At 37.1% G+C, this 13,114-nt stretch overlaps 1 protein-coding gene across 1 annotated transcript in view; it reads left to right on the top strand.

Moving 5' to 3' along the window:
* Positions 1-13,114, top strand: part of Lama2 (laminin subunit alpha 2) — a 668,494-nt gene that overhangs the window by 300,722 nt on the left and 354,658 nt on the right. The window contains exons 11-12 of the mRNA XM_031380750.1: positions 2,260-2,400; positions 5,494-5,667. Coding sequence (XP_031236610.1) covers positions 2,260-2,400; positions 5,494-5,667 — 315 coding nt within the window. The remainder of the gene's footprint in view (positions 1-2,259; positions 2,401-5,493; positions 5,668-13,114) is intronic.

Genomic DNA, 13,114 nt, shown 5'->3' with positions numbered 1-13,114 from the left:
AATGGAAAAAGCTAAATTATAATTGTAGGCATGTTTCATCTTTCCTGCCTGTGGACGCCTTTTAAAATACTCCTCACTTCACTGCCTTAGAGATTTCTTTGTCCCAGTGCATCTGAGAGCTGACATCTACCATCTCAAAATATTTGGAATTAGCCTAGAAATTTTAAAACAGGTGAAACTCTTAGTAATCACACTACATTACTATACATATCAAGATACTAAAGTTTAAGATATGAAATAACACTGTGCATGCCACCTGGTTGAGGCTTCCAGATATATACAAGTTGGAGTTTTAAATGGGTCCAAGACATGAAGAAACAAAAATTAAAGATTAAGTAAATTCTTTCAAATCTAAGGAGAACCTCTTTTTTTTGTTCTTGCAAGTTTCTCCTTATTGGCAACCATTTTCTGTCTTCTGTTTTTCTATATTTTACCAACTCACCTTTCAATCTTGGCTTACTCAAGTACATTTGTGTATATGTGTGAATATGAAGGTTTGTCTATGTGTACAATTGTGAGGAAGTTGGAGAAGGCCATGCTGTATATGTTTCTCTGTCACATCCCACCTTCATATTTTGAGATAGGCTCTTTCACTGAATTTGGAGCTTGCTGATTAAGCTTTGATTGGGTAGACAGGAAGCCCCTGGGACTTCTTGACTAAGGCTCCCTAGTGTTGGGATTACCATATTATGCATCCAGAACCCCTCTGCTTTGCTTATTCTTTTGTTATTGTCATTGTTTGTTTGTTTGTTTGTTTATTAACTTGGATGCTGGTGCTAAAACTTCTGTCTGTCTTTATGCTGAGGCAGCAAGCATTTTGACTGCTGGACCATTTTATTACTCCTTAAAATGTTTTTAATAAGCAACCACTGTGTACATATGATATTTGGGTATGATAAAAATACTACTATGGAAAAATTTTTTTAATCTTAATAAAACTGTATAATGCCAGTACTCAACATTGTCTAGGAACCTGTTATTTTCTGGGAATATATACACAGGAGGGTTTCCACCTCTGACTAAATATTACATGTGTTGGGAGAGAATAATCTTTGTATGCCAGGATAAAGGTTTGAGCTTAAAATAAAGGAATGCATTTAAGGGTACAGAAACAGCTGGGAATCAAGTTACCTCCTAAAAGAAAGGGAATGCTGCACAATGAGGTAGAAGAAGAATGGGAGGAAGATGGGATGAGGAATCACACAGGCCTGGGGAGGGAGATGGGATGAGGAATCACACAGGCCTGGGGAGGAAGATGGGATGAGGAATCACACAGGCCTGGGGAGGAAGATGGGATGAGGAATCACACAGGCCTGGGGAGGAAGATGGGATGAGGAATCACACAGGCCTGGGGAGGAAGATGGGATGAGGAATCACACAGGCCTGGGGAGGAAGATGGGATGAGGAATCACACAGGCCTGGGATGCTGGACATCGAATTCCTGTAGAAAGAAGGTTTCATTCGGAGGTATTGGTCAGGATTAACCACTTCTTAGAGAGATTACACCCTGCCCAGACTTTCATTTATAGTCAGCTTTCATTCTTCTGAGCACACCCAACAGCCTCATGAATAAGCAATTATATTTTCTATGTAGTGGTTCTAGGATTAATGAAACTAATCTGGAGAACAGTAACCAAACAAAAATATTTTTCCACATTATTACTATATAAATAACTTACTAGGCTAGTGTACAAATGGAAACATTGTAAAAAAATTAAGCTGGGAAAAAGTTTCCCTCTTTTCTGTTTATTAAGATCATGAAAATGCTGTACATATTTGCCCTGAATTCTACACATCTCACCTTTGTATGCTTGGTCTCAAAGACAAGTATTTTTAACCTGTAATATGATGGTATTTGACAATTTTGTATAATATAAATATTTTAAGCTCATATGTTTGAAGATGAAGTTGCTTTCTATCAGAAATTGCTAAGGCTAATACTGGCTCCACTCTCAACAGGTGAACACATTTCTTGATTTATGATATTTTTAATCTATGCTCTTAATACAGATCAAAATAATAAGTTTAAGTATGGTGCTTAACACTTAGTAAACCCCACCATACACGTGGGCTGTGATGTTAGCACAATGGACCATAACAGGGAACCTTAGAGCTGTTGGTAACCATTGCGCATGGTACTTTACAAATGGATGGAAATGGAAAGTACGGACTGTAGTTATATTTTCCTTATGCTGGCACAGATCCCACTTCTCCTTTGAAGGATGCCTCTGTTGCTAACATAGCTCTCTACATTTTCAGGAGAATGTTGAAGGTGAAGACTGCAGCCGTTGCAAATCTGGTTTCTTCAACTTGCAAGAGGATAATCAGAGAGGCTGTGAGGAGTGTTTCTGTTCAGGGGTGACAAACAGATGTCAGAGTTCCTACTGGACCTACGGGAATGTAAGGCTACTCATTGCCCTCTACACTCTGCCCCATGTACCTCCCTTTCTCTGTTACTCTTGCTCTGTTGCAGGCAACTAAAAACAAACAAAACGCAACAATAGAACAACCCTAGATACAACTTAAACTTGTCCAAAATGAAAGTGCATGGAATTTCATTCAAACGCTATTTATGTAATTTTGGCTCAAAGCCTTTCATATTTTATATGTAGCCCAGAGAGATGACTCAGTGCTTACTGCTCTTGAAGAGAACTAGAATTTGGTTCCCATTACACACAACAGATGGCTCACAGTTACATGTAACTTGGGCTCCAGGGAGTCTTATACCCTGTTTTGGCTTCTGGGGACTCCCATACTTATATGTATGTATCTTACCTACACGTGTGTGTGTGTGTGTGTGTGCCTGCAAGTATACACACACATACAGCTAAAATAATCTTTATTAAAATATTCTTTTAAATGTATAGAATGAGTCCTCTCTGAAGTTGATACAGCTGTTGTCAAGTCCCATAAGTGAAAACATAATAAAAAATAGTGTTGCTTTCATCCTAAGCACAAGAGGTATGAGAAGAAATGTAAGATCACTATAGTAAATATTGCAATTCTGTTCACCAACACAATCCACATGTCACTTAAGAAAAACCTGACTTTTTAGTTCTTCACTAATAACTAAGAATATCCTTCTCAAAACAAACATGTTTTATATCTTTACCCACATTTCCCACCATGCTACATTGACTGGGCTTTGAGTGCAGAGCATAGAGGATTCAGGCTGGAAAGAGACCTTCAAGGTCGGTGAGGAAGTAAACTTCAAAAGAAAGGCTTCTGAGACACTTGGTGTTCTGCCTGGATAGCTATGAATAGATTGTGAACAGGAGAATAGCATACTGTCATATTCTACAGACTGCTATTCTGAAAAACTATCTCCTAAACACTTCTTTCTCCCAGCTTTGATCTACCAATGAGCCCAGAACACAATCATCTAGTATTGATCTGTTTATATTGCTCTTAAGTCAAGTTGAAGTAAGTAGTTTATGACCATACTCTTCCATTTAGGTATGAATATCTGTACACTTATCAAATGTGTTGACTTCAAAGAAAACCTCAAGGTAATACTAACGAATGGACTCAAATCTAACTTTGACATTTTGCTTACAATGTCATTCATAACGTTTTTGACAATGCCACCAATAGATTTAAGTGTCTTGGCTTTCCAGGGACAGGAAATAGGTAGCAAGTCTTGGTGTTCAGAACCTAGGTGTACACTCCTACCCATATGTCTCAAAACACCCAAAGACAGCTAAAGTCTGAAAGGGAACCAAAGGTCAGAATTCACTTATTGCCTACCTAGCCAGTGGCTTTTGACCTGGTTTGACCTTTTCTTTTGACCAAACCAGTCTTCACTATCCCAAGGCTTTTAAAATGAACAAAAGTCAAATAATCTCTACATAAACAGAAAATTAAAATTATATTTATTCTATACAGTCTTAAATAATACAATCTTAATAAGTCTTATTACTATGATTACTATAACTTGTAACATCAATTATGTCTGAGGCAGTAAAATTCTGAAACTGTCTGCCCCTGTGGTAATTAACTATGGTTATCAGCCTGACTAGTCTGAGTAGAGGACTCCTCTCAATCTATGCAAAGACATATGGATCAGAAGGACTCTCATATAATCAATGGTTTATTCTATTCATAGATCAAAATTTTGAATAGACTATTGGGAGGAACACTGGAATGTGGGGCCTGGTGAGGAAGAATGGCAGGGTGGGGCAAGTTTTGGGAGCAGACATCATGCCATGGATTCTTCATCTTTATACCCTGCCCACTGACTGTCATGAGTTAAATGGATCTTCTCTATAATCTACAATCTGCCCACTGTGATGGACAAATCTTGAGCCAAAAAAAAAAAAATTCTTTCCCTCTTAAGTTGTTGATAGTGAGTATTTGATCACAGAGATGATAAAACTAACACAAGCCTGGTGTCTCCTAGCCTTCCAGCTCAGCAAACAGTTTTGTCTATACAGGATGGTTTCAATTGGAAGTGGGAGAGTATATCTGACCTTGACTGAGGTATAATGCTGTAAAGCACGTCATTGCTTATCTCTTATTCCTCCTCTAAAGTGATTCCTTTTCCAAGCCAGGTTATGAGTCCCCAGAGTTCTTCTGATCCTATGGTAGAGAATATATACAATTTAGGGAGATGTTGTCATAGCAACATTCTTGTGGATTCAAATGACCTGGAGCCACAAAACAGAAAATTCATAAATTAGGAATAATGGAAATATTGAATGAAAGCTACATTTTAGATCCTGCATGTACGATTTCCTTTGTCCTCTGCCTTATGAATGTATATGTAACACTTGTGAGATATTCAGTTTCATAAGACAGTAAGAAACACTACTGAAGTGAAAAATGTGAAATCGTAAGTCAAATTATTTGATACATTATATAACATTATAACACATCATATACATTAGAATGGATTTCTATTTTTGGTTCAGTTAGCAAAGAAGCCTGAGTTTAAATCCCTAGCACTCACATAAATTGCTGGTGCAGTGGGGAACACCAATAACCCCAGCAGTGGGAAACAGAGATGGGGGGATTCCTGGGCTTGAATGCCAGTCTCAGTAAATCAGCACCAGGGTAAGCAAGAGACCATGTCTCAAAAACTAAAATGTACAGAGCAATGAGGAAGATACACACACACACATACACACACACACACACACACACACACACACACACACACATACATACACACACACACGCACACACGCACACACAAATAATACTTAGAGTCACAGTTTAAGGAAACAGTAAACTGATCATTACACAGTTATATCAAGATTTTCAAAAACTTCAATATAAAATTAAACAATGGATTCTATGTGAGTACTCTTGATAATATTGACGATATACACTATATACACATATCTCCTACATTTTTAAAGTGTCTGTAGTTTTTCCCTACTTGTAGTTTCAAATACCCCAAGCTCTATGGCAGAGGGGAACAACAGCTGCTGCTGGTTTTTGTTTGTGTGTTTATTTGTGTTTTGTAACTGGTGAATTTGAATTTTCTTTAAGATTCAAGACATGCATGGCTGGTATCTCACAGACCTCTCTGGCAGCATTCAGGTACTTCCCCAACTTGACAACTCTGACTCACCTCAGCAGATCAGCATCAGTAACTCTGAGGCCCGGCGATCCCTGCCAGATGGTTACTATTGGAGTGCACCAGCTCCATATCTGGGAAACAGAGTAAGTCTATTTTTGACACTCTTCTTCCAACTGTATTTTAACTGACCTATCTAGAAAGTGAGTTTACTTAATAATTTTAAATGAAATCTAATACACACTGTATTAAATTTACAGAAGCAATTAAGTGAGATCAAGTTGGGCATTCTCCATGTGTATTGCCTAATGTAATAGGAGATATCAAAGGCCTATGGCACCCTTAGATTTTCATATAAGCTCCAGGTAAATTTTTGAATGAGTAAATATTAATGAAAAACATATTTTAGACATTGGAGGAAACTGTGATGTGTTTATTTAAATATAACTGTTTTTAGAGTAATCTAGGGTGGCATTTTTTTTACAGTGTTTTCCTTATCTGTCTCAATTTTATCTCAAAACTGATAGGCAAAGTAGTTACCTTTGCCCTTCTATCTAATATGCATGTTAACTGGAAAAACTGATTTATTATGTATCTATTTCAATGTGTGCTATGAGGGATATGCCAGCTACATGCTTTTTAGAAGTTAGAGACAGAAGTATCCTGAACTTGTCATATTAAAAGCACATGTTTTCAAGCAGACTTACATGTAAAGTACACACAGAGATAAACAAAGAGAGTGGCTTTGAAAATTCACAGTGTGTGTGTGAGAGTATGTATGTATATGTGAAACTTTTTCTATTGTACATGAATTCTCTCTAGATGTATTTCTTGGTGTTTAGGATCCTGTTTTCTTTTGCCAAACCATTTGTTAAAAACTAAATGCAAGCATTTTGTGAATATTTTTCTGGTGATGAAAATTAATATCTTGTCATGGATTAAGTTACCTCATTCCTTACATCAGAAACTGGTGATAGGGTTACAGTATTACCTGTCTCTCTAATAATATATTGTTAATACTGAAAGAGACCTTTATTGTTTAAGTAAACAAAAGTACATTTACAATTATTGGCTGTATTGCATAATATGTGAACAATAGTTAACAGAAATAATAGTAACTCATGTACTGTTCAGTGAATGGGAAGTGGTAATTTTAGTTGATTGAAACATTTCTACTCATAGCCAGGTTCTTATTTTTAACAGGCTTCTAAATGCTACTATGAAAAATGTGTAAATGAATAAAGTAGATTTTCAATAAGCATGTATTTTAAGAGAGACAGCATATGTTGCATAAAATTGAATAGCTGTGATAAAAATATAATTAAACTTTTATTTGCTAGGCCCTTTATGACATGAAGTCATTTTATCCTATTTAGAAATCTCCTATATCACTGACAAAAACAAAATAGCATGCGGTTGAATTTCTTCTGCTTAATCTTGCCAAAAAGTAAAAATAAAAATAAACTACTTTTTACTCCCAAAATTTGGGTCAAATCAGATGAGTTTCAGATCTATATTTCCTTCCTTCCTTCCTCTCTTCCTTTCTTCCTTCCTTCCTTCTCCCCCGCCACACACTATACTAGAATTTATTTAATTAAAGGTAGTTACAAATAGAAATTACTATTATCATATTTTCCATTATTTTGTTTTTGGTCATATGCCTTTTGTTTTTATTGGCTGAAAATCAAACCAACAGAAGGAAAGTAAGCAAATGGGATATTAAATAAGAGCAGGCCAAAAAATTTGGACATCCTGTTCATAATGGTTGGATCCCAAATATAACTTCCCTGCTCTGGCTGGACTGTTTCTTCTAACCACCCACCATGAAATAATTCATATCTTACAGCAGATCTTTCTCACTCCACAAAGCCCTGCCTACTTCTGTCCCCATTTTCATTCAGTGAGCAAAACGATGGTAACAGAGTGTGCAAATTGTTTGACTATGGAAAGCATTTTCTAGTGTACCGTGGAAGCCCTCAGTGGTTTGCTGTCAGCTTTCTCAGTATGAATGAAACAATTTGCCTTAATAACTGAACCATATAAATTTTTGATACTACAATAATACTGCCAGCTCTCAGAAATTACCACAGTACATCTTAACTGTCATGTCACATCACGTAAATTATAGTCATGATGACACACTTAGCTTGCTTGATTTAATATCTTGCTAAGGAAATGGAAAATTGTAGGTCCTTGTTTGTAAATTCAATAAATCCACTTTTCTAAATAGTTGAGGCTAAATTTTTTTGTCAGTAATTGCCATTTGAATAAAAGCCACTGCCAGAATCTGATAGGGATAGTACATCATGATTTTCTTTTACATCTGTTTAATCACTGAGTTTTATTGATAGGCATGGTTTGTAGCCTATGACTATAGGATGTCCCCTCTATTGTTTTTATGGTTAATTCATAAGGTAAAAAATTATTTATGAGATGCAATCACTTTTTAAAAATATAGATGGAACGGATTCAGGAATGTTTTCTTATCTGTGTAGTTGTATGGCTGCTTACAATAGAAGGGAGGAAAACTGGGCAACTAATGACAGCTCTTCCCTCATCTCTTAGGATGCTAACCACACATAATACCAGAGGCCCTTCCTGGAACACACTGTGATAACACACCAGGTCATCCTGCTTGTCATTAAACAGGAGAGCACAAGCCAATTTAATGAAGAATACATTTTACCCTATGAAAAAAAACACTGCTCTATGGAAAATAAGCCATATATATGAGGGACTGTAGGACTACTTAAGGATAAGTGGATGAAGCTCAGAAGAGCATAACCCATTGATGTGGCCACCAATAAAATGTGACCATCTTAACTATGAATTAATTCCTCAATAGCAATCATAACACGTTGGTTTTTTCTCCTATATGAGCAAATAGCAGTCACCATTGGTGGGTTTTGTCTGTCTGTTTTGGTTTGGTTTCCTTATAATTTCCCTATCTAATTCTTGAGTGTTAAGTCAGCTACCCACTGGGTTGTAGTAGGTTCTCTTATTTTCATATCCTAGGCAAATGTTTCTGCTTTGTTTTAGGGTATTTGCAGAGAGTAGATGGAAACAGGCAGGGGAGGAGGGAGTCAGAGGACAAAGAACCCTTATAGCAGCCGTTGTTCAGAAACCATTTGGGAATTTCAGAGTTAGCCTAACTTACTGCTTTGGTAAACTCAACAAGGCTGGAACACTGATGATGTCACTTCCTTAGAGTTCCCCTAGAAGACTGAAATAGTTGGTGCAGGATTCAAGAAATTCTCTGAGAACTGGCTTCAGCAATGTGCCTTGTTTTGTTCTTATTCTGCTGTCAAGGTTTGAAGTTATGTCTCTGAACATTATTGAATTAAACTTATGTGATTTTTTTTTACAAAAATAATTCTTATTTTCCATACAATCTATTTCTGTGGCTAGCTTAGAGAAACATTTCAGTTGTTTCTGAGGCTCATAATGCCTTCAGTTAGACATTAAGAAGACCCTCTTGAGGAAAGCCATTCCATGGAGGAACTTTCCTACATGGGAAAGCCTCTTGTTGGCTTTGTTTGGAGAGACCACATCATGTCTGTATCAGAAGAAGGTAAGTGCTGCCACCGCTCAGACAGCAGTGATCTTCTCATGTAAACTGGCCCAGAAAACACCTGGATTAGTGGCACATGCTTAAACAAGAAACAAAGCAAAAGTATTTTAATTAGGCCATTGACCTCCAAGTGAGAGTTTGTGGGGAGTTGAAAGCCATTTTTAGGGTTATACATTTAAAACAAAAGATAAAATCGACATGTCCAACAAAAAGCAAATGAGCAGAAATAATAAAGGGAGTGTGAAGCCTTAAACCTGTACTCTCAGTTCTTGAAAGACTGAAGCAGGGAGTTTGAGATTAATCCAGCCTGGGCTATAGGACCCTATCGAAGCAAAGATAAAAACAGAGATATTAACATATTTGAATATAAATGCAAGCAGTGGAATGCAAATGGCAACAGAGGAGATACAGACCTAAACTTGATATTAGAAGGAATAGATCTAGGGACACAGTAACCCACTCTCAGCCAGAGGAATGGATTCCTTCCAGCTTACATCTGGGCCCTGAGCAAACTGAATGCTCTGGCTCCCAATGGACCCTTGCAACACCCAGAGAAAGCTTGACTCCCTGGAATTCTCACACAACAGGATCTCAGGAGCTTGGTCAAACCAGCACTTCAGGATCCCAGGGGCATCTTGAATCCCAGGTGATCTAACGTACCAAAATTATTGGGATCACAGGATGGCAGAATCACAGGATCACAGAGACAGGTGGACACTGAGGAGTTCTGACACAATCAAGATCACAGGAAGGAGAGGTTCCAGTCAGAGACAGCAAGGGCAAGCAGCACTAGAGACAACCAGATGGCAAGAAGCAAATACAAGAACATAGCAACAGAAACCAAGGCTACTTGGTATCATCAGAACCCAGTTCTCCAAATACAACAAGTCCTAGATACACCAAAACTACCAGAAAAGCAAAATTCTGATCTAAAATCACATCTCATGATGATAATAGAGGACTTTAAGAAGGACATGAATAACTCCCTTAAAGAAATACAGGAGGACACAGGTAAACAGCTAGAAGCCCTTAAAGAGGAAACACAAAAACACCTTAAAGAATTACAGAAAAACGCAACCAAACAGGTGAAAGAATTGAACAAAACCATCCAGGATCTAAAAATGGAAATAGAAACAATAAAGAACTCACAAAGGGAGACACAACCACGGAGATAAAAAACCTAGGAAAGAGATCAGGAGTCATATATGCAAGCATTACCAACAGAATACAAGACATAGAAGAGAGAATCTCAAGGGCAGAAGATACCATAGTAAACATTGACACAACAGTCAAAGAAAATGCAAAAAGCAAAAAGCTCCTAACCCAAAACATCCAGGAAATCCAGGACACAATGAGAAGACCAAACCTAAAGATAATATGTATACAGGAGAGTGAAGATTGCTAACTTAAAGAGTCGATGAATATCTTCAACAAAATTATAAAAGAAACTTCCCTATCCTAAAGAAAGAGATGCCTATGAATGTAAAAGAAGCCTATAGAACTCCAAATAGACTGGACCAGAAAAGAAATCCCTTCCATGACATAATAAAACACCAAATGCATAACACAAAGAAAGAATATCAAAAGCAGTAAAGGAAAAAAGTCAAGTAACATATAAAGGGAGATCTATCAGAATTACATTTCTCACCAGAGACTCTAAAAGCCAGAAAATCCTGGACAGATGTCATACAGACCCTAAGAGAACACAAATGCCACCCCAAGCTACAATACCCCGAAAACTCTCAATTATCATAGATGGAGAAACCAAGATATTCCATGACAAAACCAAATTTACATAAAATATTTCCACAAATCCAGCCCTTCAAAGGATAATAGATGGAAAGCTCCAACACGTGGAGGGAATCTACACCCTAGAAAAAGCAAGAAAGTAATCTTCTTTCAACAAACCCAAGAGAAGATAGCTACATAAACAAAATTCCATCACTAACAACAAAAATAACAGGAAGCAACAATCACTTTTCCTTAACAATATCTCTTAACATTAATGAACTCAATTCCACAATAAAAAGACACAGACTAACAGACTGGATATGTAAACAGGACCCAGCATTTTGCTGCATACAGGAAACCCATCTCAGTAACAAGTACAGACACTACCTCAGAGTAGAAGGCTGGAAAACAATTTTCTAAGCAAATGGTCCCAAGAAACCAGCTGGAGTAACCATTTTAATATCAAATATAATTAACTTTCAACCAGAAGTTACCAAAACAGATAAGGAGGGGCACTTCATACTCATCAAAGGAAAAAACTATCAAGATGAATACTCAATTCTGAAAATCTATGCTCCAAAATCAATGGCACCCACATTCATAAAAGAAACTTTACTAAAGTTCAAAGTACACATCACACTCCACACAACAATAGTGGGAGACTTCAACATCCTACTCTCAGCAATGGACAGATTATAGAAACAAAAAACTAAATAGAGACACAGTAAAACTAACTGAAATTATGAACCAAATAGATTTAACAGATATCTATAGAACATTTCATCCTAAAACAAAAGAATATATCTTCTCAGCACTTCATGGTACCTTCTCCAAAATCGGCAAATCAGTCACTAAATGAGCCTCAAAAGATACAAGAATATTAAAATAATCCCATACATCCTATCAGATCACCACAGACTAAGGCTGGTCTTCAATAACGACAAAAACAGCAGAAAACCCACATACACATGGATGCTGAACAACACTCCACTCAATTATAACTTGACAGCACACCTGAAAACTCTAGAACCAAAAGAAGCAAATACAGACAAGAGGAGTAGATGGCAGGAAATAATCAAACACAGAGCTGAAATCAACAAAAACAAAAAGAACTATACAAAGAATCAATAGAAGCAGGAGCTGGTTCTTTGAGAAAATTAAGAAGATAGATCAAGTCTTAGCTAGACTAACCAGAGGGCACAGAGACAGTATCCAAGTTAACAAAATCAGAAATGAAAAGGGAGACAACTACAGAAACTGAGGAAATTCAAAAAAATCATCAGATCCTAATACCAAAGCCTATACTCAACAAAACTGGAAAATCTGGATGAAATGAACAATTTTCTAGATAGATACAAGGTACCAAAGTTAAAACAGGATCAGATAAATCATCTAAACAGTCCCATAACCCCTAAAGAAATAGAAGCAGTCATTTAAAGTTTTCCAACCAAAAGAAGCCCAGGACCAGATGGATTTAGTGCAAAATTCTATCAGACCTTCAAGGAAGACCTAATACCAATATTTTTCAAACTATTATACAAAATAGAAAAAGGAGAAACCCTGCCCAATTTGTTCTATGAAGCCAGAATTATGCTTATATCAAAACCACACAAAGACCCAACAAATAAAGAGAACTTCAGATCAATTTCCCTTATGAATACTAATGCAAAAGTACTCAATGAAATCCTCACAAACTGAATTAAAAAATACATCAAAATTATCATCTATCATGATCAACTAGGTTTTATCTCAGGAATGTAGGGATGGTTCATTTTATGGAAATCCATCACCCCTCTATTGTTGGTATGATTACAAGCTGGTACAATCACTCTGGAAATCAGTATGGCCGCTCCTCAGAGAATTGCACAGAGCTGAGGACCAAGATCTACCACTCTTGAGCATATACCCAAAAGATTTTCCAACATTTCACAAGAATACATGCTCCTCTACGTTCATAGCAACCTTATTTATAATAGCCAGAAGCTAGAAAGAACCCAGATGTCCTTCAACAGAGGAATGGATACAGAAAATGTGGTACATGCCACCTGGAGAAACCTTCCAAGTATGATGACATCAAGAAGGTGGTAGAGCAGACATCTGAGGGCCTACTGAAGGGCGTTCTGGGCTACACTGAGGACTAGGTTGTCTCCTACCACTTCAACAGCAACTCCCGCTCTTCTACCTTTGATGCTGGGGCTGACATTGCTCTCAATGACAACTTTGTAAAGCTCATTTCCTTGTATGACAATGAATACAGCTATAACAATAGGTAGTGGGCCCTATGGCCTACA

This window comes from Mastomys coucha, unplaced genomic scaffold (assembly GCF_008632895.1).
Source record: "Mastomys coucha isolate ucsf_1 unplaced genomic scaffold, UCSF_Mcou_1 pScaffold2, whole genome shotgun sequence".
Lineage (NCBI taxonomy): Eukaryota > Metazoa > Chordata > Mammalia > Rodentia > Muridae > Mastomys > Mastomys coucha.
The sequence above is the reverse complement of the archived record's forward strand: the minus strand, read 5'-3'. Positions and strand labels throughout refer to the sequence as shown.